This window comes from Cyprinodon tularosa, unplaced genomic scaffold, assembly GCF_016077235.1.
Source record: "Cyprinodon tularosa strain WSP-4 unplaced genomic scaffold, ASM1607723v1 ctg49, whole genome shotgun sequence".
NCBI lineage: Eukaryota > Metazoa > Chordata > Actinopteri > Cyprinodontiformes > Cyprinodontidae > Cyprinodon > Cyprinodon tularosa.
Genome location: NW_024039218.1, coordinates 1374466 through 1399003, shown reverse-complemented (window position 1 = coordinate 1399003; position 24538 = coordinate 1374466). Strand labels below are relative to the sequence as shown.

The following is a 24538-nucleotide window of genomic DNA, read 5'->3' as shown; positions in this document are numbered from 1 at the left end:
ATTGTGAGGTCGGGAGATAATCAAACATGATTGATTTTCTCCCGACCGTCGTGGGTAAATCAGTCAGTGCGCAAAAAAGGATTCTTCTGTAAACACAGCAGCATGGCAAGGATACAATGAGTGAAATGCAGTTCTGTCTGTAAAATTGACAGACCATAGTAGCCACGTTTGCTCAGCCATGTTTTTTTTTCCGAACAAGTCGTCGCCTTTTCTTTTTAGGGCTTTCAGCACAAAATTGCACAAATTGCCAAGGCAGTTGACTATAGTGAGCTTAATATCCCCCTTTTATTTGTTTGGCTTCCAGATAGACGAGTCAGAGCAGCTCCATCTCACGTGGTTTTTAGTCAGTGTGAGGCAGTGTCAGCAGGTAGATTGCATGAGAGTGTCAAGCCGAGCATAAATCGTGAGCTGTGAACTCACACTTTTGCTCACACTGTATGACTAAACCCAGAGGTTTAGTCGTACAGTGTGAGCAAAAGCTGCGTGCAACGACTGAAAAAATTGCACAGTGTACGCCCGGCTTTACTGCTCACTCAACGAAAGGTGAAGGAACAGAAACTAGGAGCAACAATTTGTCAAATTCTGAAGCGTGGCTAAAGCTTGGTTTATACTAGACGCATTAAACTATGCTTGAGAGGATGAGCGCAAACCAAGACACCATTCTGCCATTCCAGACTCGGTCTCTGTCATAGCATGTAGCTGCACACCTCAGAATTTATTTTCACTCGGTACAGATCGTTCATGCACTGCTCCCTTCAAAGTGAGCAAGAAGCAGACTTTTTGCACGCAAATTAGTCATCAATTAACACGAAAGAAAAACAAGGAAAAGAGAAAGTTAAAAGAAACGTGTACAAATTAGTCTGAAGTTTTATATCCTTCACAAGGAGAGAAAATTTGGTTTGCAACTTTGCAAGGAAGAGAATTAAGTTAATGGGAAATAATGTGTTCGAAAGGGAACGCAGCTGTTTCTTGTGTGTGTGAAATTTATCTAACCAGCTTCCTTTGGTTATGCAGTGTACTGCAGCCTGCATTGTGGGGGAATACTGTACCCGCATTAGCATTATGTATATATTCCAGGAGAGTTTTTTCTGGCGAGAACAAATCGGTCAAGGCCTACATGGCATGCCAAACTGATTCTAAAGAGTGTCTTTAGGTGACATGGACATAAAGTGGAATACATCAACATAAAATCATATCTGACAATTAAAAAATTATCCATATGACACTAGATTAAACTATCATTCTCAAAGGGGGAAAATCAAATAATTTCAATGGTTGAAAAGGTTAAGGATGCGCCTCTAGTTTAGCAATGTTATCAAGTTAGATACTTATTTATTGATGATAAAAAATACAAAAATATATAAATAACATTGAACAGAGTAATAGTATTATTTATACGCTTCAAAATGTTCTTAAAAATAAAGCTTTTGAAAGAAATGGAAAAAGTCACAGAAGAATATATGTAGTATTTTCTGGATTTTAAGCAGCAACTTTTTTTTTTTTACTTTGAAATATGCTGCTTATGTGAAGGTGCAGCTTTCTCTTCAACTTCTCTTCAATTTCTCTTCAACTGACAGGGAGTAGAAGTCAAACTTGGTAATTAAACAACAGGAGAAAAGACTACTGTTATTCCAGTTGACAAAAGGCATGACAGAGAAAAAAAAATGTCCCAACTTCACAAAATTAGATTCTTTTTTTTTTTGCTACATCAAAGCTATATAACCAAGGAAGAGACTGTTGGCAACTATTTCAGAATTGAAATAAAGAGCAGACCAAGCCCCCTCTTCCTGCCATGAAACAAGCTAACGGGATTAAGCCAGCATCATCCCTACAGTAGGGAGTGTAATACAATGGTAGCCCTTATCCACATGTTGCTACACACTTCCTGTCAGCTGGCTGAAAGGTACTTGGTTATTTTTCACTCTACTAAGATATACAAATGAATTTATTTCAAAAATGTTTTACCAAAATGCATGGATGGTCATGGTGTGGAAACTAAAGGAAAACCATCCGTTATTCCCAGAAGGGGTAAGAAGAGCTAAGCTTTAAAAAAGCAACTAATGTTACAAATTGTTTTTTTTTTTCTAACAATTAATAGTAAGAGTATTAATATACTTGATGATGTATGGAGTAATATTAATATATTTAAATGTGTTTTTTTCTTGTTTTGTTTTTTTAAATAAAAAATAGCTAGAACCTTTTAAATATTTCTGCTAATACTGTGATATTTTAGTTGAGGTTTTCATGCATTGAAAATCTTTCTCACTACTCCCCACACAATAAATCTAACCATGAAAACCTGCATTTTGGGTAAAAAGGGCTTTTCCTGTTTTATCCTGTTTCACCATAGCTTGAAGAAAACCATAAACCAATTACCCTGCATGGGTTTTTATGCGTATCACTTGAAAATTTCTGACAAAGTGCCAAATAGCTTAGAGAATTTTGCATGCATCTGCTCATGCCAAAGGCTGCTGTTCCTCCTGAGTAGACTAAATGAATATTGACATCACATTTTAAATAATCATTCATATTTCCACCGTGATCCCCCAAACACGCCGTAGAATAGCAAGTTGTGACACGGTTGTCCAACATCAATCAAAACGAACCTGCTATGATTGATATAGGGAGAGGGAGATTATATATGCACGTATGCCGGGCACACTGCAGAGATCATAAAGCACTGGTTTGTCATTGTGGTAGTTCCCGGGTTCTGGTGTATTGAACGTGACTGAAATCTTTATTCATGAGGCTGGTTTCAAACAGCAGGGACTGATATAGTGCTAAAGCTCCTACAGGCCCGGTGACTCTCAGGAGAGACCCGCAACTCTTCTTTTCAAACCCTGTGAAGAAATCAAAGACGCAAAGCAAAAAAGAAAAAAAAGGAGATGTGTACCTATTACTCTTATAACTCTTCCGCACAATACTGTATATCACCTGCTCCCTTTTTACGGGAGCTGTTTGTAGTTGATATGCAGGTTTGGCTTACATTTGACGCAGAACAAAGCAGCGTCGGCGTTTATCATCACTAAGCTGTCACGTCACGGTGATGGGATTCAACGCAGCTATTAGCAATGCATTGAGAGGAGACATGAGTACAAGGAGAGGTGGGAAACGTACATGTGCCTCTAATAGATGCAAACACACAGAAAAAACATGCACGCCGGAGCACACCGGGCCTGGACAGCCTCTTTTCTCATCCGTAGCCCAGATGGTGAGAGTCACTCTGAGTCGGTGACATGGAGGTGCATATAATTTAAAGCCTTGTTTGCATCTTAAAATACATCAGTACCATATTGACGTACAGTATACATCATGTCAGCCTGGGCCCTCTCGTTTGCAATGGACCCCGGTTGCTGTTCCATATGCATAAGAAAAGAAAGATGGGGGGGTTGGGGGGGCTCCGCCTCATAAGAAGGTGATACTTCTTCACATAATGAATGTGGCCTCTGCCCAGTCTGAAGGTCAGCCTTCATTTGTGTATAATGGGCAAGAGTCAACTGTTTTCCAAATGAGACGTATGCAGAACAGACTGCCGAGTAAATATTGAAATCACCTCTGGGCTGTTTGTGTGATAAATTCCCCCCACAAATCAGGTGCCGCTCACAGGCAGTGCCGCAGTGGAGCTCTCTGATGCTCTCTAACTTGTGAGAAATGCCACAGTTTATAGCGACTCAGCCGCTCTGTCCTCCAAGGTAGACCGGATTTAGTGGAGAAGCAATAAAATAAAGAAAAAGGGAATAAATGCGTTTAGGAGAAGCAAGGGTGTGGCAGTACATCCAGTTCACAAGACAATAACATCGAATATTGGGTTTACAAAAACAAGATGATATATTTTTTCGACTAACAATCATTATAAGTTGGATTCTACAAATAGTTCAGTCTTAAAATGATTGCATGAGATGAGAAATATTTATTTCCATTTAATCAATTTTTTTGACTGGAAACGAGTCAAACATCACTCCAATTATGATAAATTGACTGAATCTTTTTAGCAGTTTTTAATATATACTTACCACTCAGAATAAATTACACTTTCGCCATATTCATCCGATCACCAAGATATGCAGATCTGTAGCCAACTTGAATTAGTCGCTTGCCCATGGGCATATTAGAGTACGATAGGAGAAACTGGAGCCACACTTTCAGTTCTCAAGAAAACTACTCTTTCCATTTGCCAGACAAAAAATACATAATAAAGCCATCTAAAAGGTGTCAGCTAAAGAAAATAACTTTTTTTTTTTAAGAGACTTTGTCAACATAACAGGGTAGCTTGAGTACTACTTTCTTCTGCTCCACCAAATAAAGTCGTAAATTGCCATAAAGGGATTCATAACGCAAACTTCAAACCATCCAAAGATCTTGTAGCAGCCCTATAGAGGGGGCAACAGGTGTTAATCAAATGCATGAATCAAAAGCCCAGGAATTGATTTCTGCTATTCTGAAATGAACTGAGTGATCACATTTATCCTTTTTTCATCCTCCAGCCACATCCCTCATCCTGCCTTTGACTGAGTGAACGAAAATCTTTTTGTTTTGGTAATTGTTTCATTTCACCAGATCAATTGTCATATCCGCATAATGTGTACGGGGGATGCCGGTACCCACCAACAGGTCTATTAGCCCCCAGAAGTCTGAACGTCGACAAGGCCAGTCCCTACCATCGCTAATCTGCATTCATTACTATGCAAACAAAACAATCCAGCATCATATATTCTTTCAAAGTCACCTTTAGATTCAGACACTTTTCTGATACCAGAGCACAGAGGAGGGAGAATCCTCCGGAGCACAAAACAAACAGCACATCATGTAGTGAGCCACACCAAAAAAAAGCAGTTTCAAACAAACAGAGAGTAGCATGGCACTGTCACATGGGGAGCACAAAACAGCAAATAACAGAGACAAGGTCTGATGGTAGCCCTTGGAGCAGCTGTCATATTAAATAATAATGAAGGATCTATTAATATGCAAAGGAAGCAGCAGCCGACTGGCTTAACGCTGTCATGCCTCTGCATATTGTCAGGATCTTCATCATTAATTAACATGCTAGCTGCCCCATACCTGCGCCAATGTCAGAACATTCTTACAACAAACACCCCAATGCCTGTGCCCTCCGCAATAACTCGGATAATTAAATTAAAATCAGATTAACTTCATGTCGGTTCACAATAATAATAAAAAAAAACTTTCTCTACCACTGATAAAATAACAAATATAACGCTTATCTTTTGTGTCTTTAGTGTTAAAGGAAAACAATGGAAACACGGTTTATTTATCAGGGCATAAAAGGAATTGAGACACTGTCAATGAGCACGACTGCCTAATTTTCCGCATGGACTGTTGAAGGCGACGACAAACCAGGGAAGAGAACAACTCCACTCCTAGGTACACTAAAGCACTTGAACTGTGCGATCCGCATCATGATGAATTTAGTATCAATTACAGGGTGGGCTAACCTTACGACAAGCAGGAGGACTGAAAGGGGAGGGGCAGGGACAAAGAAGTGACAGTAAATCACCTGGTGTACATTGGAAACTATTTTAAGCCTAATCGGTGGACCGGCAGATTATGATCCACTCAGCAGCTCAAAGTGACATACTAATTGCATGCTGAGAACATATAAATATTACAATGTGGCTCATCTTACAACAGCAGCTATATGTACTCTAAAAGAACAAACATTTAGTGAAGTCAAATATTTCTTTCCTCAGTGAAACTTTCCTATTTTTCTTTTTTGTCACTAAAAGCAAAACTGTGCTTTTTTGTCCAAAGCTTTAGCTTTATTTGAGATATAATGTAGCAAAGGATTTTTCATGTCAATATACAGCACTTGGTGAGTATCGATGCTCTGTATGGCAATTTTCAAAAAGTGCAGATGAAATTTGAAAGACAGTCATGTGACCTAGAGTGCTGCTTATGGTAGTCTGAGCTTCCCTTAACAAAACTGGATGTCTTTCAGTCATAATTGGTCTGTTTAAGGTTGCATTATAGTATATAATTTGGATTAAAACTGACACTTTGACTATGCAACAAGCTTTTTTGGGGGGTTCTTATTCAGTCATTCAATTGTAGTTCGCTTAAATAAGTTCACTATAATCCTCCAGCCGTGATAACAATCTTTTTCTAGATTGAAAGATGACATTTACTTTGTTTTGAACTGTTATGTGTAAAGTATTACTTAAAAGGCAGCTAGATTGATTAATCTTATGTATTGTCTGTGTTAATAAGATTGTTAATGTTATAATGTTATAATGTTTTTTCTGTAAAATGTAAATCCATATTTATTTGTATTTGTTTTTTTGCTTAATTTTTTATTTAATTTAACTTAATACTTTTTTGTTTCTTAATTTTAACTTAATTTTACTTAATACTTTTTTGCCCTGTAAGCTGCTGGTAACCTTAATTTCCGGAGGGAGTCTTCCCAAGGAATCAATAAAGTTCTGTCTAAGTCTAAGTCTAAGAGGTACTCTAATTAATGATCATAATACACTACAAAAGTGAAGAAAAGGTAACATCTATTCCACATTTGCAATGTATTGCAAATGTCAGGAAAAAAAATTTTAAAAAATCAATTAAATTCTCCAAAATTACAGTTGAGATCCAGATATACAGTAGCTTATTTAGAGACAAAATATATATTTTTTAATCATTAATGTACAGAACGGCTTAATATTTGTTCGTAAATACTTGTTCCTTTAGCAAATACAGTCTGTAGACTCAAGTTAATGATTATTCAATTACTAATAGTTGAGAATTATTTTAACAATAAAATAATCATCATTAAACTGATCAGTTGGTTCAGAATGAAGTTCTTCTGAGATGTTCTAACCTACTTCATGAAGAGGGACGGGTTCTATTTAAGTGGTTAGGGAAAATTGTTTATCACAGTTGTTTGATACTTAAAATATAGGGATGTTTTTCACATCAGACTGATGTAGTATAAGTTGCTTTTTTCCCAATAGTTAAAGTGCTGCATTGTAGTGCAGGAGTGGCAGCCTAGTGGCAGCCTTGGAATCCTGAGGTTCTGGGTTTGAACCCCACTCCCACAGACTGTCACTCTGGCTCTCTGAGCAAAACCCTTAACCCTACTCTGCTCCCTTGGCGCAGCACAATTGCAGCCCACTGCTCCTCAAGGGGATGGGTTAACTGCTGAGATTAATTTCTCCAATATGACATAAATGAAGTTCAATTATTATCAATATTGTATAATAACTCAGCTTATTTTTGGTATCAAAATTACTTTGTTGGCAAAAAACGGCAATAACAGAAGATATCTGTAAGGGAGCAAATAGTTATTTTAAGACATTGCAGGTGACATTCATTTCTCTAATGGTAAATGCTGTGCTCTTGTGTTATTCAAAAGGCTGAAGCCATTTCTGGGACATAAATGAATTATACTGAAGTTGCTGCTTAAGTAGAGGCCAGAGTGTGAGTAGAAGCCCATCCACCCTCCCTCTTCACTCAAAAGGAGATGTCATCTCATTCCAGTGTCAGTCCACAGCAAATAATCGGATTTGGTGGTTTTGGGCAGGGGGGGCAACCTGCCCGTAATGCATCAGCAACTGGAAAAGCTCCAGTGTGCTCACCTCACCACCCCCAACTACCGGGGCCATGAGAGCAAGGATTCGAAAGCTCATCTGACACGTGATTCTGCAAACATGCGAAAGTGCTTCCTTAAGTGGAAATCCAGCAAAAAGGAGCTGGGTGAAGGACAGGGATACATGTGTTAACAATGTGCTGCACCTCGTCTCTTCCAGGGCCTGTTGACTGCAGAGAAGCCATCTTTCAACAGCTGATATTGGCACTGATGCTTATCTAATGTGACCTGAATGAGTTGCCATAGCTTGGCCATTTATTCTTTTTTAGAAAAAAAGGTATCTTTGAACAGTTTGCATGGAATGACTTGTTGCTGGAACAGCTTCATGAATCAGAAAGTGAAATGTTGTGCCACATGTATCAGAGCGCCTCGTCGATAATGACTTGCTCAAAAAAAAAAAAAAAAAAAAAAACACCAGCTGAATGTTTCGCTTTTGAACAATCACTGGAGGTTCGGCTTACATTTAATTTCTACCTGCCAATACTACCTCATCTAAAAATGACATAAATGTAACAAATCACTTTATTGTAGCTACAACATAAATGTACTTTTTATAACACAACATGACAATATCACCAGTGGAAAATGCTATTGCATTGTAAGCGCTTCTTGAAAAATCAATCCACCCAATTACTTTTACATATTTATGTTTAACTATGAGTTTTAATTACAATACAACAATGCACGTTTCAATGATGTATCATCAACAAACAGAGATCAATTTTTCAGGCCACCTGCCACTAAAATGATGTTTGTATTGTCAATATGAACAGCAAACATTGATAATAATAATTCAGCATTGGTGTAGAATAACAAAAAAAAAAAAAAAAAATGAATGAGTGGAATAGCACCTTATGCCAAATGTTTAGCAAGGTGGATGACTTGTTTCCTTCCCAAACACCCTGGGCTATAGTGGCTATTTTACGTAAAAAGTATTTAGGGTACAAAAGACGGGCTTTTTTAAAATTATGGACAGAAAAAAAATCCATACTGGATAAATTAAAGGGTTGTTTACTTTAATTTAACATGGGATGTTTTAGAAGTTTAGAATACTGAAATTAAAACGTTAAAAAAGCATTAAAAAAAATTGTGTCACATCACAGCAGGAAGGCTTAAGGGAAGTTATAAGAAGAAGAACCTCTGTTACTTTATCTGAGCTCCCTGAAAACTCTGACTAAATGTCAAGATCACAGAATCCCCCTAGACTTAAAGGGGATGATATCAAAAGGCTTCTTTTGTTGCTGTATGTTCTACTAAATAAGACGTCTTTCTCATCATTGTCTGACTTGTGTTTCTGCTTCGGCCTTTAAGTTCGCCTTTCATGCTGAGGCTATCTTGCATTGCTCCTAAAGTTCAAAGCTCCAGCCATGGCTGTGAGACCCTGCTGTATTAGAACACATGGATGAACTCCAGTGTATTATTAATCCTTTGGTTCTTCACCGACTTATAGAAAAATATACCCCAACTAAGCTGTTATTGTGAAAAAGGAAGTTATCTGAAATTAATGAAAAATCTGCACAGTTTCTACTTGGTTGAAACATACTGCACACCATTACAAAAGCTGCCTTGGACAGCACAGTATCATTAAAGACATATCAGGAAGGACAGGAAAATATGCAAATCAGAGCACTTAGAGCCATCAACATCAAAGCGCCCACAAAGAAGCCAGCCACAAATAGAACAAAAGCATTAGTTGCAATAAGACTTGGCCTCGGGGCTAAGTTAGGGCACAAACGCTTGTTGTTGATTCTTGTGGCGATAAGGCTTGCTTTAGCATCATCACTGCCTATGTACATATACCAGTGGAGTGGATTTAATCGCACTAATTAGAATGCACTCAAGGCAAAATGCAACATCTACTGGAATAATCTGAGAGAAGAGATCTCCAGTCCAATTTATTCTCCTGCTCTAGGTTTCCGGAGGGGAGGGTAGAACAGAAGATCTGTTTTTGGTAAAACGAGTGAGCGGCTGGTGTCTGGTGGTTGGGTGCATGTGTCACTTTGGACTGGTTGCCATTTCGAGGACAAGCTGCAGGGAGGCCACTCATAGGGAGGCGGTATGTTTGTGTGTTTGGGTGTGTGTGATGAAAAGGGAGAAAGCGAAGACACTCTGACAGAGTGAATCAGAGCTTTAGCAACAAAGATATAGAACCAGACATGGGCCGATTACCAGTATCAGGGTTTTAAAAAGTTGTCGTTTCTAAACTGGTGTGTCCTTTTTTTCTACGGAGCACAGAGTAGCTGCAATGCATGCTGCTGCACATGTCTTATAATCTGGCTGAAAGAAGACACTTTCATGTCTTTTCCAAGTTAAGAACAAAGCTGGAAAGAAAGAATCAGCAAGCAGTCGCCAGCACGATGACCACCAAAGCATTTCTGCTTTGGTGATTAATTAATCCTCCTGATATTGGCTTATTACACCTTTGGTAATCTATTTAAAGTATAAGTGGAGTTCATAATTAGGTTTCACAAGTTAAGTTAAACCAAGGTTTTGAAAAAATAATAGTTTCAAAAATCATATTTTTGATCATAGCCATCAATTAAACACCTTTTAGATCCCAGATAATGTGACCATCTTTATGCACATATTTTCACTGTACTGCCCCTCCCCTACATGTTGCTGTTCACTGCCATAGTAGGCTAAAAGAGGGCTGCTCTACTGTTAATTAGCTCACAAAAATTTGGATTAGAATGATTTGGTGGCTTCTATTTTTTTGTTATGGCTGCCAAGGCCAAATTTTTAAAACATGCAACATTTTTATGACTAGGTGACTAAAAACTGGTTATCCTGGCTAATTATCTTGCAAATATCAACTTTGTATATGTTCCACAGATGCAATAATCGGTACAATGCTGTGGTTAATACTGATATGTTGTGAGGTGCACAGTGGTGCAGTTGTTACCACTCAAGAACATCCTTAGTTTGTATCCCAGCCTTAGGTTGTTTATGATTGGATTTTGCACGTTCACCTGTGTTTGTATGGTCTTGTGTTAATTTTTATTTCTCCATAGCATAGTATTGTGAAGCATTGGTATTCTACATGATTATAATACCGTAAGTCTCTGTAGAGATGTACCAATCCAGTTTTTTTCTGTTCTAATCTAATACCAATACCTGGGCAGAGAGTATTGACCCATATCTGATTGAACTGTTGAATCAATTAACCATATACCCTGCCATGTGAGGGAAGGGTTAGGCCTTGAAATAAATATTTCTAATAAAAAGTAACAAATCAACAGATATAAATGTACTTTACATAATTTATTAACAAATGCGTAGCAAAATGAAAGAACAAACAGTTCCATATAAAGCGCACTGGATTGGATCTCTGATACCAAAGCAACGATATCCGATCCAGCTAATTTGCCAATATCAGAGCAGATATTTAATCCAATCTAATTCTCTCATACTGGCCCATGGCTACATAGAGCAGCAGAGAAGACCAAATTGTACCTGTAGGAGGGATCATGCCAGGAGACATGAGTCCAGGCACCGAGTGGGGCATGATGTGGGGGTTCTCAGGCGATGTCACACTTTGGGTCCTCTTCGGAGGTCGTCCAGGTCTGGAGCTGCAGACAGAGAAGAGAAAAGTACAACTTGAGAGAAGCGGAGCGGCTGTGTGGGCAGCGTTGGGGGGAAGCAGCAGAGTGGTGGAAGTGGTTGTGGGGGTTGTTGGGGATGGGGGGGAATGTTAACATTTGCAGCTCACTAGAATGCAATGCCATTCCAAAGAGCTAACATGTACTGTAAATAAATTTCTTTTCAAGGACAGTTGCTTTCTGGAGCTCAACATAATAGACTTCCATAACTAATTAGATTACATGCTGAATTCATTTCCTTTATTGAAGATCAACCACTTTTTGATGCATAATTCATAACCTGCACCTCGTTACCTGTTCCCCCGTATTAATATCCCCACACTATTTGAATTGCCTCGTTTGCATATGCTAAAATCCAGCGCTCGGCCCTCGGCCTGGAAATTACATGTTAACTTCTTATAATTATTGCAGTCAGGCCACTATTGATTTATGAGACTTTTAAAAACCAAATATGTGTAGTTCTGGTAATGAATGATATTTTAAGGTTCTTCAGGAAATTAAAAGGCAATGGCTGCCTTAGGAAATGTTCTGCTTGCTTGATTTAATGCGTGCCTTAGCTGGAAGGTGGTGTGACAGAGTGATTCAGACCTGTTGGACGGTTCTGATGGGGGAGTTTTATTACACCAAACGAGGGGCACAGATCCAGCCGTGATAAATGACTGTGCCACCTCACTGTGGAGAAGAAAAGGCCTTCAAAGCAGATACACCCTTGACTTTCCTCACATCTTACTCATTCACTTATTAATACAGCTTCGAGTTTCAATCAATACCTACTTTGCTGGCTTATAGTTGCAAAGAAAAGCCTACAGGGCACAGGAAAAAAAGAAAAGAAAAAAAAAACAACGGGCATGTGAGGCAACGAGATCCTGTAGAGGCATATTCTTTATGAAGCAGGGGCTGCATGTCTCAGCTGAAGATGAATTACGGTGACTTGACACAGGTGACATATTGGCTTCATACATTATTTCACACAGAAGTCCATTTCAAGCTTTGGCAAGATACAAAGTTCCCTCTTAAATGACTCAAATCTATTTTTAAAACACAATGTGTTCTCTAAAGCATAGTGTAAATACCCAAACTGGACAAACATTGGGACATTTCAGCTACAACACAAAGTGTTTGTGTTTTCATAATCAGGTTTTTTGGCTTTGTTCTTTTACTATTCTTTTACATTGTGCTTTTACCATTCACATCTATTCAATGGCTTTTACACAAAAGCAGACTTTGATGCATACAAATCTGCATTTAATTAATTCCTTAAACATTGCTAAATACACCAAACCTTCAGCAATAAAGAGTTACCAAAATTAAATCATTGCAAAGAGGAGACTAAATTTGGTTCTGTTCTTTTCAGTTGATTCTAAAAGAATTGCAAAGTGGATATCTATGTTTATATATATATATATATATATATATATATATATATATATATATATATATATATATATATATATATATATATATATATATATATATATATATATATATATATATATATATATAAAAAACATAGATATATAGTTTTCATTCTACTATATAAATGTTCCTGGTATTACAAAATAATTAGACTTGTCTGTTTTATCAAATAATAGTTTAAATTAATTTGAAACAAGAAAAAAAATCTGTTTTCTGTTTTTTCTATGCTCTACATGAAGGAATAAAGGTTGGTCTAAGTGGTGAACTTTGATATTAAGTGAAGGAGACTCTATGTTCATTACTGTAGTACTATTAATGTATTCAGAATGAAGTGGAAACACAGAGATGTAAATATAAAAAAGCAATTCAGGTTATCATGACACAACATTTTCTGTGGTTTATTAGAGATGCAAAGGAGTGCGAACAGAAAGTCTAAATGTCTTGCAATGTGTTTTTTATTTATCCTTTCGAACTTGAACCTAGACTGTCTTGCAATATACAGTACTACATTTGGAACTGTTGGTAACTTTTCGGCTGTCTCAAAGTTAAGGAAAGGATCTGTAGACTCTAAAATTATGATAGAGAGACTGTTGTTTTGGTGATACTGGTTCTGCTAAGTTCCCATCAATCGGAAGGAAGAAAAAAATACTTTAAATGCTTTTTGTCTTATTCTTTGTAGTTGTCAAAGAGAAATTGAGATAAGCTACAACTGGCTAGTGGCACTTTTAATTCAATAACAAAAAATGAACACTGGAAATTGACTTCAACTTACTGCCCAGTGTATCTTAGATGCTGGTATATTTTTTTATCAACCTTTCAAGTACATTTCAGAGACTGTCCTTTTTCTTTATCATTCAAACTGTAATTAAAAAACTCATAAAATTTAGATCTACCATTTAAAAATATATACTTTTGCAGGTTGTCCAAGCTGTTTAAAACTAAATGAGCTAATGCAGCTAGCCAACAAGTGCCTTAAACCCAGTGAGTAGAAATCACAACAATTTACAATTTCCCTGTTTAATAATCAATAAGCTAATGAAGCAAAACCTGCTACGTTTTAGTTTTCCACCGCCTCTTATTTTAGCTTTCTTTGGATGTTAGATTTGCAAATGCTAACTTGTATTAAAACTGACAAGTTAGTAAAACTGTTTATAATGTGTAAGGGTAATCTTTTACTGAAAGTGTTTCCTCATTGAAAAAATGTAATTCTTCAGTGCTAACTGGTTTACAATAAAAAAAAGAAAACTAACCAAAAAAAAAAATTATAAAAAATTAAAAAATTGCCCATACAACAAAACATAGCATATACCTCCCCCCGACAATGTTATCTGTTTTTAAATATATCTTAATATCTAATTGGAACGTTTAGGTCAGAGGTATAGTGGAGGACATTCACGAATTTTTGAAAAAATGCACATGCACAACCCTGTACCCACTCCCAAGAGGGAACGCCTATTAAACTTGTGCAAGAGCATGCATGAGCCCTGCTCGCGTGCACTTTGTTTAAAAGTTGCTGTTTGCATCACTCATACAAGCTTGCAAAAGATTTTTAATTTTCCCTTATGTCAGACTCACCACTGATAAGTGAAAATGGGGACAAACACGTAGGACGGCCTTACGTAACCATATCACCAGAATGATTTGCTATTAGGAGGACCAATTTCTTTTGATGATCCAACTGGAAAAAGAACATCCTATACTATACTTTTAAATCCTTTCCATACTTAACTCACTATAGGGTCACAAAACATGTACTATAAACATTGCAAATGTTTACATTTTTGTGACTTATTTCTCCCATGACCATAGCTGGAAACTTGATCACATCTGCTTTGATAACCCCTGTCACAATTCGCACAAACATTTTCTCTAATTTCTATTTCTGGAGCTTCTTGGAGTTGTATTACAAACAAGGAACAGTCTTCCTCTCAGAGTATGCGCAACAGTTAAAACAACTAATGCAGGTAGGCTTTCCAGTCCAACAAAAACGAGCTCCTCTTATCAAGCTTTAAAGTGTTATTTCAGACTGTATCAGCCAGCACAATATATGGGGCTGTTTGTGTTACAGTACATTTCCCTACATTTCCCAAAGGCAGTATCTGAAGACAGACGCAGTGGCTTTAGGAGCAGCCTTAGTGGTTGAATTTATTCAGCCATGTCTTGTGAGGTTTATTTACCTCACTAGTGCTAATAGAGTGCACTCACTCTGTCTGTCTGAAATTGCTGACTCTTTCATATATATTGGCTCTGGAGGTTTTAGGGCTAAAAGCAGACTTTCACCCAACTGTGTCCCTTTGGAGAGGAATCACAAGGGAACGAAAAAAGAATCAAGAGGGAGAACGAGTGACAACTGAGGGAAACAGAGGGGAGGAGAACGGGAGAAAAAGAAACGAGCACTCGTTCAACCTACGAAGGTCTGGAAACATTATCCCGATTCATACAGAAGCACCTCTTTGATCCTATGAGAGGGTGAGATCGCAGACAGTTTTGCTGTCATCACTTTCACTTGTACTCTTGCTGAATTATTTATAAAAGAACTCAATAGAGGGCATAGGAGGGGTAAAAGTCTTTTTCACTCACAATACTAAAGGTAAAAAATACGCTCTCAAATGGACACAAAAAAATGTCACATCAACCTTAGATCATGTCAAAGCTCCATCACAAAGGCCCAGTTACGTACACCTAATGTTTAGATAGACTGCCAGAGAATATGTCCGTGTGTTTAAAGGGGGATAGCATTTCAACCACTCTCTTCAAACAAATAGCACTGGCCGGTCATGAAAGCAATACGGCAACTGAAACGCTTTGAACTGAGGAACCTCCAAGCAGCAGGAAGGGCTCGAAGAAATAATATCACCGTCTCCTTTCCTTACGGCTGACTGGGGGCCTATATTAGAAAAAAAAGCAAACAATTTGTCAAAAAAGGGGTCAGAGAAAAAAATTGTTGGATTTCCTCCTGACTTGTTCTGTTCAATGTTCTTAAAAAACTAAAGAAACAGATAATTTAAAATACTGTCAATCAATTACATTTATTTATTTCTATCTATCTATCTATCTATCTATAGAGAGTTCTTCATAAGTCTCCATATTTAGGTTCCTTTTATTCTATATCTCAATTGACTCTAGCAAAGAGTAACAAAACATCTTTCAATCCATATGTTGATGAGACTGAATAACATTATATCTATCTATGATGATTATATCTATGATGATCACAGTCCTTTACAGTCACATAGTTTAGTGGGTGAACAAGGCTGTTTTCTTTCAGCTAAAAGCAAGTAAAACAAAAGTGATCATGTTTTCCCAAAGAAAAACAATGTTAAAGAAGAGGAATGAATTGAACTGGCACAGTCTAAAACAACTACATTTTACCCATAATTAAACATCCTATTTATCTCTTTAAAAAATAAAGAATTAGGGGGGTTCTAGTGAAAATTTGACAGGGAAAACCTCCAACTTCTAAAATGTCCTGGCCAACAACAGGAAAATGTCAAGATGACACTAATCTTTATATTGATGAAAAGGATTTTTTAAAATCTTGTGATTGGTCTATAAGGCTTAATGCAGTGCTAGCCTTAATACAGGTAATAGCTGCTAAGGCCTGAACTAACTCCTTTTAGTTTTCTCAAAAACAGAACAAAGTAAGGTTTGGCAACATTTAGTTTCCAAGCTTCCTACCATATCTGGAACCATTTTGTTAAACAAAAAAAAAACAAACTTATATCTTTAGACATTGTTGGCTCCATAATCCACGGATTCAAACATAATTGTTTACTGCAGTTTTTACCATTAAGGGTCTTTAAAGGTGACTAAAGAACGATTATTTGATTATTTAATCACCTTTTCAATGTCTTAGTCTTAGAGTCTTTTGTTTTTTGCTTGGTTTTGTTGTATCTAATTCAGGTATCCTCTGAATGTGTCGTTTGTTTTTAGTGTAACTGTATTTACTTTAATATCAAAAACTACCAAATGCCTATCCTATGAATTGTGTTACCCTTTGCCTTGTCTTGACAACGTGTAATTCATTGTCCAAAAAGCACCACAGCTAAGAACAGGCAAGCTAATGCCTGAAGATATGGTGGACATTGGGAGCTATCTGTACTAATGCGCTTGGTCCAGAGAGGAACTCAACCCTGCCTAAAACAAAACAGCAAGGCTATTTATCAAGCAGCAGATGCTGATTCCTTAAATAGCCTGGCATAGAAACTCCTTCAAACTAGGCCATCATTGCAGAAAAAAGATTAAGCTTAAGTGGAATTACCGCTGGAATTTTGGTTCATTTCCTATCAGCTGCTTCATGTTCTAATCTTTTCAGTTTATTTTGGAATATTTGACAAACAAAAAATGAAAAGACATTTGTGTTTCACTTTCGGCATGTTCAAACTATAACATTTCTCCTCTGGAGAGCAGTCTTTAAATAATCTTATTTCATCTTTATTTATATTTTTACATCCAGCCCCCCCATATCCCTGGCTTCAATTAAGGAAACAAAATAGGCCCCCGCCAGCTTTGGGCCGGGGCCACAAATATGTTACACATTCATTCTCTCCCTTTCTTGTTTTGCTGCTATGGTGAAAAGAAAATAGCGGTGAACTTTCCCTGAACCAGACTTCCTTTAATGGCCCCGGCCATGTGTTGACCCAGCAGAGTCGACTGGAACCTGATACTATCCAGCTCACTACGCCCGCACGGGCAATCAGATTACACGGGGCCCAACAATACACTCCACACGAGTCCAATTTCAAGCACTACAATGCAATAAAAGGGCAATAATTGAATTCACGTTCTCACCCCCGTTTACAGGAAGCCGACACAAACCGATGGGCATAACACGAGAGGGTGATATCACATTAGACATCGGGATAGTTCTGATCTCATGGCGGGGTTCTGACAACTCACTTTCAGCTGTCTTTTTTTTTTGACGACGACGACGGAAGTAGCGACTGAGATCTTATTACCCAGAACGCTGTTAATACAGTGATTATGATCTGTTATAAATCAATTGAAACCACAAAAGTAATGTTAAGCCCAAGTGAGCAGGCTCCCATAGTGGATTTGGTTACACAGAATGAAAAAAAGAATATCATCTGCTCTTCCCATCTTTGGATATCTTCAGGAATTCAGCCTGATAATGTCCTCTATAGCTCCGGCTTGCAGAGAAAGAGGATAATATTATTTCCCGGTGGTTAGGATTGAGCCATTAACCTTTTATCTCGGTCTTTTGTTTGACGCTTCTAAAAGGTAAGGATAGAGATATTTATTCCATTTCCGCCCAGCAGGCCAAAACAAGCTTGTGAATCGTTCATCTGGGGCATGGGTAAACAAAGGGCCTCCTTAGGTCTCTGCCAATCAGGCCTTATAAAATATTAACCCAATGTCATTGCCCTTTTAAAAATCTCTCACCTAGAATTCCCTAATTGTTCCTTCTTCTTTATCTCTGCAGTGCAGAGAGTAAATAAATTAACAAAATAGCTTTTAACACCCCGGGTAACCTTTTAACTGAAGGATTATCTGGGGTTTATTTTTTATTTCTCTTGCCGCGATAGCCGAGCATGCCCCATTGATTGGTTTGCTGGGGTGGTGACCAGCTATGAAAACAAGGTCTTATTGATAAAACAAAGCAGCTTCTTACCTTTTAAGTGCCAGGTCAGGCAGAATTGCAGATGCCCCCCCTCCCCTACCTCCCCTGGACCTTCCAAGACCATAAGGGGCCTGAATATGCTGAGCTGATTGTTTCTTCTTTTTTTATTTGCTCCAATCAAATGGTTTAAAAATATGCACACATCTCCCCCAAGAGGCTAACTATGTTTGTTGAAAGATGAGGATAACATGTCTGTGGTGTTTTCCTGCAAATTTTAAATCCCAACAGGTATGATAAGAGCTTTGATTGAAAGGAGGAGATGAAATGCTTTCTTTTTAAGAGCAGGAAAGACTTAAAGGAGATGGCAAGAAAAATTAATCATGTAGAAGCCTTAATCTAAAAATAGATTTGAACTAGGCTGGAAGGGGAAAAAATGAATAAATACAAATTTCCCAATGTGAATTTATGATAACAAGTATGTCCAATTAACTATTGTCTGATTAGCATTTGCTCTTTGCTCTCTGGCTCCCAACTTAATCAAGATCAGGTGTGGAAGATATATTAATGATGGTGATATAAGCTAAGGAGGCACATCTTTAATATTTACTTCATATTAATTTATCCATACTTTATTCCTCTTTTTACAAAAATTGTGATCTTATTTTTACCAGCAGTACAGATTCTGACCCTCCATTGTAATTGCATACAATTTTCGACATATTCAGGTAAGGCTTTAAAATTATTCTAAATTATTTTTAATTTGAACAAATCTTCTTAGTTTGAAAAGGGATTTTAAATGTCCCAGTTATGCTAAATTTAGACACAATCCCATCATTATCGCTATGAGTTGATGTGCCTGAAATGACAGAATTATATTTAACTGGAAACAAAAATAAATACACACATATTAAAATATTTATAAGATTTTTGAAGAATGAAGACAAAATGATCGATATGCTATGATTTAAAGAGAAATTATGGAGTGTTCTAATGATACTGCCACCTGTGGCCAAATCACAGAACTGCAGCACACTTCTGCTCATCCTCATAGCTCTTAACACTTCTTAACAAGTTTTGTTTTTTTTCACCTTCATCCCCTTCCAACTATCCACAAAATGCATCTCGGGCATCCGAGAACTTGGGGCCGGAAGTAATTTCAGGAAACTAGGCTAAAGGCTTATAGAGTCTTTGGCGCTGAACTACTGAGGTGCCAGTCTGCTCATCAAACAATGTTTTAAGTCACAAAGGGTTATATAAAAAGGCTTTGTTAAAGATATTTCTCAGTCAAAACGTACATAGTGTTTCTTTAAATATATGGTCACAAAATTGATTGTTTGTGGTACAAAACGGATGTAATAGCGTTGAAAGGAGACTATGTGTTTAGAAATTGCGATAAAAAAAGGCAATTGGTTACAAAAGTACAGAAGAAGCTAAGCCCAATTTTAAAACCTTTGTTAAAAAGAGTTCAAAATAGTTTGTAGAACAAGGAAATGGAATTCATTTAACATCTAAAACATACTGTCAAATACTGTTAGCCCATCATCACTAGCACGCCTTTCTGAGGAAATTTTGCTTTAAAAAAATCCATCTTATTAGCTTACAAATGTCCGCTACATGATGTTTGGCTAAATTTTAAACTGCAAAGTGTCACAATTGCGGTTTTTCAATACAAAAACAAAACAAAAACAAATTAAAAGTGTTCATGTGATACTTCTTGTCTACTTCGTCTTTTTAAAAGGCAGTAGCATGCAGATCATGTGACTTGAGTGAGTAGAAAAGTATTTCTAATGCAGTTTTTTGAAATAATAAGAATTTAAATGCGACAGAAAACCACCAAATCGAAGCATAAAAACCTTTTATTATCAAATCGCAGCATTTCTATTTAGCAAATTTATATTTGTATATTAATTTATTTAATTTGACGGTTAATTAAAACACCAGCAGTCTGATAGTAAAAACAACTAGAAAAAAGTGTCATCTCCAAGCCCCCTACAATTCCTGAAACCACACATTCTGGATGCAAAATATGCATTAAGACGACCTCTGTCTAAAACCAACAACCTTATGTATGGAAAGAAAAATGTTATTAAATCATAATATATTCCTATTACAGTACCTATATCATGTTTCATCTGCTATAGTTTTATAAACCGGATGGTCTGATAACTTTGAGAAGTTACACTTTTAACAAATAATACAGCATTCTAGTTCTCTGTGTATGGGACATCTGTGTTTTCATTCTATTCTTTTTATTCAAATAGTTTTTTGCTCAACAATTATTCTCATAAAGTATTTATTTAGTTTTGTTTTACTTTCTGCAAGCCCAACAGTTGATCTATAAATAAATAAAATGACAATTTCATGATAAAAGTAATCATTAGCCTCAGCGGCACTCAGAAACAGGAAAGAAAAGCAGAACGTGTGTTGCCTTTACTTGAAAAAAGGGTAAAAAAAAGATGATTTATATTTCCTGCTGACCTTGGCAGTCTATTCGTTGTGACGATCATAATCTCGGAGTCACAGTGTGATACATGAGAATGAATTCACTCATCCATCTTTTTCATGCATCCATCTATCCTTTCCCTGATCTTGTATCTGTATTTGCATTGAACCTATTCTTGGATTATCTCAATCAGTTTTCCCTCTCGCACCTGTCAGACACTGCCTCGCACAGGTAGCCATAGTCTGTTTATCTGATCTAGATAGCTGGATTACAGCGAGTTGGTGAGTGCAGCGGGGAGGGGGAGAAAAGAAAAACACACTTTTATTTATTAGAGTTAGGCAACAGCTGCATCCGCCTACAAACTGGGAACCTTTGTTGCGGAACAATATATCACAGATCAAATGGTGTGAAATCAAAGGCGGGAGAGAGTTAGCATCAATCCACCACTAAAACCCTCCTTTTAAACTGCTGTCTGTTCTCTGATCCCTGGGCGGACTAATGTGCAGGGTTGGGATCAGCAGTAGCTGGAGAGAGTGGGTGCCTTCCTGGTGTCTTTGTCTGGGCTCAGCCGTGATTAGAGCCATGCTGGGTCACGCCACCGTCTTGCCTGATGGTACACAATTTTCAGTTTGCCTTGCTAAAGTATAGCATTTATGGTCCCAATGCAGTCTGTGAGTTTGGTTCAAGTATTTTCTAGGTCTGGATGAGTGTGTGAAAAAAATAGAGCACAAAAATGTGAATATTTCTATGATATATTCACTGTCTCATGTGTAAAGTTCCTTCCTTCCTTCCTTCCTTCCTTCCTTCCTTCCTTCCTTCCTTCCTTCCTTCCTTCCTTCCTTCCTTCCTTCCTTCCTTCCTTCCTTCCTTCCTTCCTTCCTTCCTTCCTTCCTTCCTTCTTACCATCCATCCATCCATCCATCAGTCCTTCCTTCCTTCCTTCCTTCCTTCCTTCCTTCCTTCCTTCCTTCCTTCCTTCCTTCCTTCCTTCCTTCCTTCCATCCATCCATCCATCCATCAGTCCATCCTTCCTTCCTTCCTTCCTTCCATCCATCTATCCATCCAACTGTCCTTCCTTCCTTCCTTCCTTCCTTCCTTCCTTCCTTCCTTCTTACCATCCATCCATCCATCCATCCATCAGTCCATCCTTCCTTCCTTCCTTCCTTCCTTCCTTCCTTCCTTCCTTCCTTCCTTCCTTCCTTCCTTCCTTCCTTCCTTCCTTCCTTCCTTCCTTCCTTCCATCCATCTATCCATCCAACTGTCCTTCCTTCCTTCCTTCCTTCCTTCCTTCCTTCCTTCCTTCCATCCATCTATCCATCCAACTGTCCTTCCTTCCTTCCTTCCTTCCTTCCTTCCTTCCTTCCTTCCTTCCTTCCTTCCTTCCTTCCTTCCTTCCTTCCTTCCTTCCATCCATCAGTCCATCCATCCATCAGTCCATCCATCCATCCAGCAAAATTTAATCAATTTAGTAGCATCTACCTCTAAGTAAATTTTAAATTGTAGTATTTATTTATTTATATCTTTAAAATCTGATATGGAAATCAGATGCAGGATAGCTATGGAAGTGGGACCCAAACAACGTCGACAAAGCCTGAGCAAAAACCTCTTACCAGGAACTTTGTCCTTTGATCGCATTCAATTTGAGCCGCTTGAAGCCTCTCAGCTGTGAAATAGAATCCATGAAAGATGTAAAGCGTGATAAACTGCCGATTATTCCCGTGCATCATTAATGTTAAAAGCTGATTTCATAATTGTATGTCCCATAACTACAGAGTCTCCGATTGTTCAGTATCACATCAACAGGCTCTGATAATGAGTAAGCAGCCTTCCTACATCGTGGCGCCTGATGAGGAAAGCCTAATTGGTTGACTTTTCCATGCCTAATGGATGATTCTCTTAATTAAAAAGATACTGTACCAAATGTTAGAAATCAGATAGCGCTTAAAGTAAATGTGGTTAATCAAATGTATGAGAATGAACAGTTCCAGGAAAGCTTGAGCGAGATTGGTCGATATGATTTTCATGCCAGTATTTATTAATTGCGAGAGCCTTTGGTTAGCAAAACAGAGCAGGGTCTTATCTTCAAACTGCGAGGGGAAAATTCATCTAAACGCTCGCGCTGATCTCTCTTTTTTCATGGACTGCGATGCATATGAAACAAGTCTTCAAAACAAGGCTTTAAAAAACTTACCCAGTCAGGGTGCCTTTGAGGATATTTAATTAAAATCTAATCCTGCATTCATTAAGGCTCACATAAATTAAGCTGTCATTCATAAGATTTATGGATTCTCATTTGCATATTGCATACAATTCATCAATTACTCAAGTATGAAAGGAGCGCATTTCCCTTGGAGCTGCCTGCTAGCCTGCCAACATTTGAAATGAGAGAAAGAGCACAACTGTCAGGCATTCACTGCAAACTTTTCCCTACAATGTCTGTGCACTGATTAATCTCATTTCCTAGGCATCCCTTACAAGATTGTACACAGTCCAGCTGCACTTTTCAATTATTTCTCCTGTCCTCCCAACTAACTTTGAAAGCAGGACGGGCTAAACGTGCACTGGGGCTACTTTAGTCTTTATGTATATAACATGTCCTTTTTTCACGAGGGTAATCATAAATTACAGACTGGGGGGTAGGGGGTGTTGTTTTAGAGATCCTAATGGAAGAGAACTGTAGTAATTCTATTGCAAATCCCATCAGGCAAATATTCTGCATCCTATAATAGAATATTTCCTGTCACATTTAGCGAAGAACACATCCAGCAGGCATTCTGACAGAGGGAGAAGACAGAAGAAAAAAAAAAGAAAGATAAAACAGGAGGGGGGTTAGAGGGTGGATGGGTGACAGTGGGCAGGAAGAAAGAAAAGCGAGGGGGAGAATGCTAGAGGTAAAAACAGATAAAAAAAAAACTCCCTCTTTGGACATGAGGCTATGGGAAACCCAGTGTGGAGTAAGTGCTTAAACCAAGCCGAGCGTGAACGCATCTGAGATAAAAGGTCAGGCGAAAAAACAAACAGACCACTCGCGAGGACGAATGGAATTAATTGACTCATTAATATGCATGGCTAATAAAGCCCAAAATCCTAAAACAAAAATCATTGTCAACCATTCCCTTTTAATGGCTCTTATTTTCAGCTTGAGAAGAGCCAGTCTACAGGGTGTATCAATCTTAGGAGGGGTGGAGTTCCTCCGGCAAACAGGCTTCGGGGGTAACCTCCGTGTTGTGCGTTCATGTCCTCCCCAACAGACAAAGGCAGAGTTGTTCTGGTGGAGGGATTAATTGAGAATTAATCCCAGTTTCTGGCAGTGGAACAGACCAGCAGTTAGAAGTGAAAGTCATCCTGAAGGGTAGTTAATTGGTTCCCCCATAGCAAAAGCTTTGGAGAACAGAAATCAAGCTGCAGTTTTCATTAATCCTCCCTATTGTTTTGAGAAATTGTTGTGGAGAGTGACTTCAGATAGAGTCAACAGTTAAGGCTTTTAATTTGCTTTTAATTCTGCCAGCGGGGCGACAATTAACAAACCCCAAAGAACAATAGCTTGGAAAATTATGCGTTCGACTGACTCTAAATGACTCTGAAATCAAAAACCGATAAGCAATTACTATACTGTACTCCACACAATGTAAGTACCTCCAACATGCTTGATCCACTAACTTGTCACAATTCCTCTCCCTTCATCTCCCTACAGGTGCCCAAGAAAATATATCTCTATTTGTCAGTTAAAAAGCAAATTTAATATCCTTTACATATATCAGCCCAGATTTTCATATGGATGCATTACTAGTAATTTAAACCAGCACAAAGATGGAAAAAACATGCATGTTGCATTTTTATTCTCCTCTAGCTTCACAAATCTATAGGCTGAAACTTCAGCTTGGTTGGACTGATATGAGACCTTG

At 37.9% G+C, this 24538-nt stretch overlaps 1 protein-coding gene across 5 annotated transcripts in view; it reads right to left on the bottom strand.

Moving 5' to 3' along the window:
- dachd (dachshund d) overlaps positions 1–24538 on the bottom strand; it is a 152385-nt gene that overhangs the window by 64468 nt on the left and 63379 nt on the right. For all 5 annotated transcript variants that reach the window (XM_038302384.1, XM_038302385.1, XM_038302382.1 and 2 more), the window contains exon 2: positions 11048–11163. In XM_038302384.1, coding sequence (XP_038158312.1) covers positions 11048–11163 — 116 coding nt within the window. The remainder of the gene's footprint in view (positions 1–11047; positions 11164–24538) is intronic.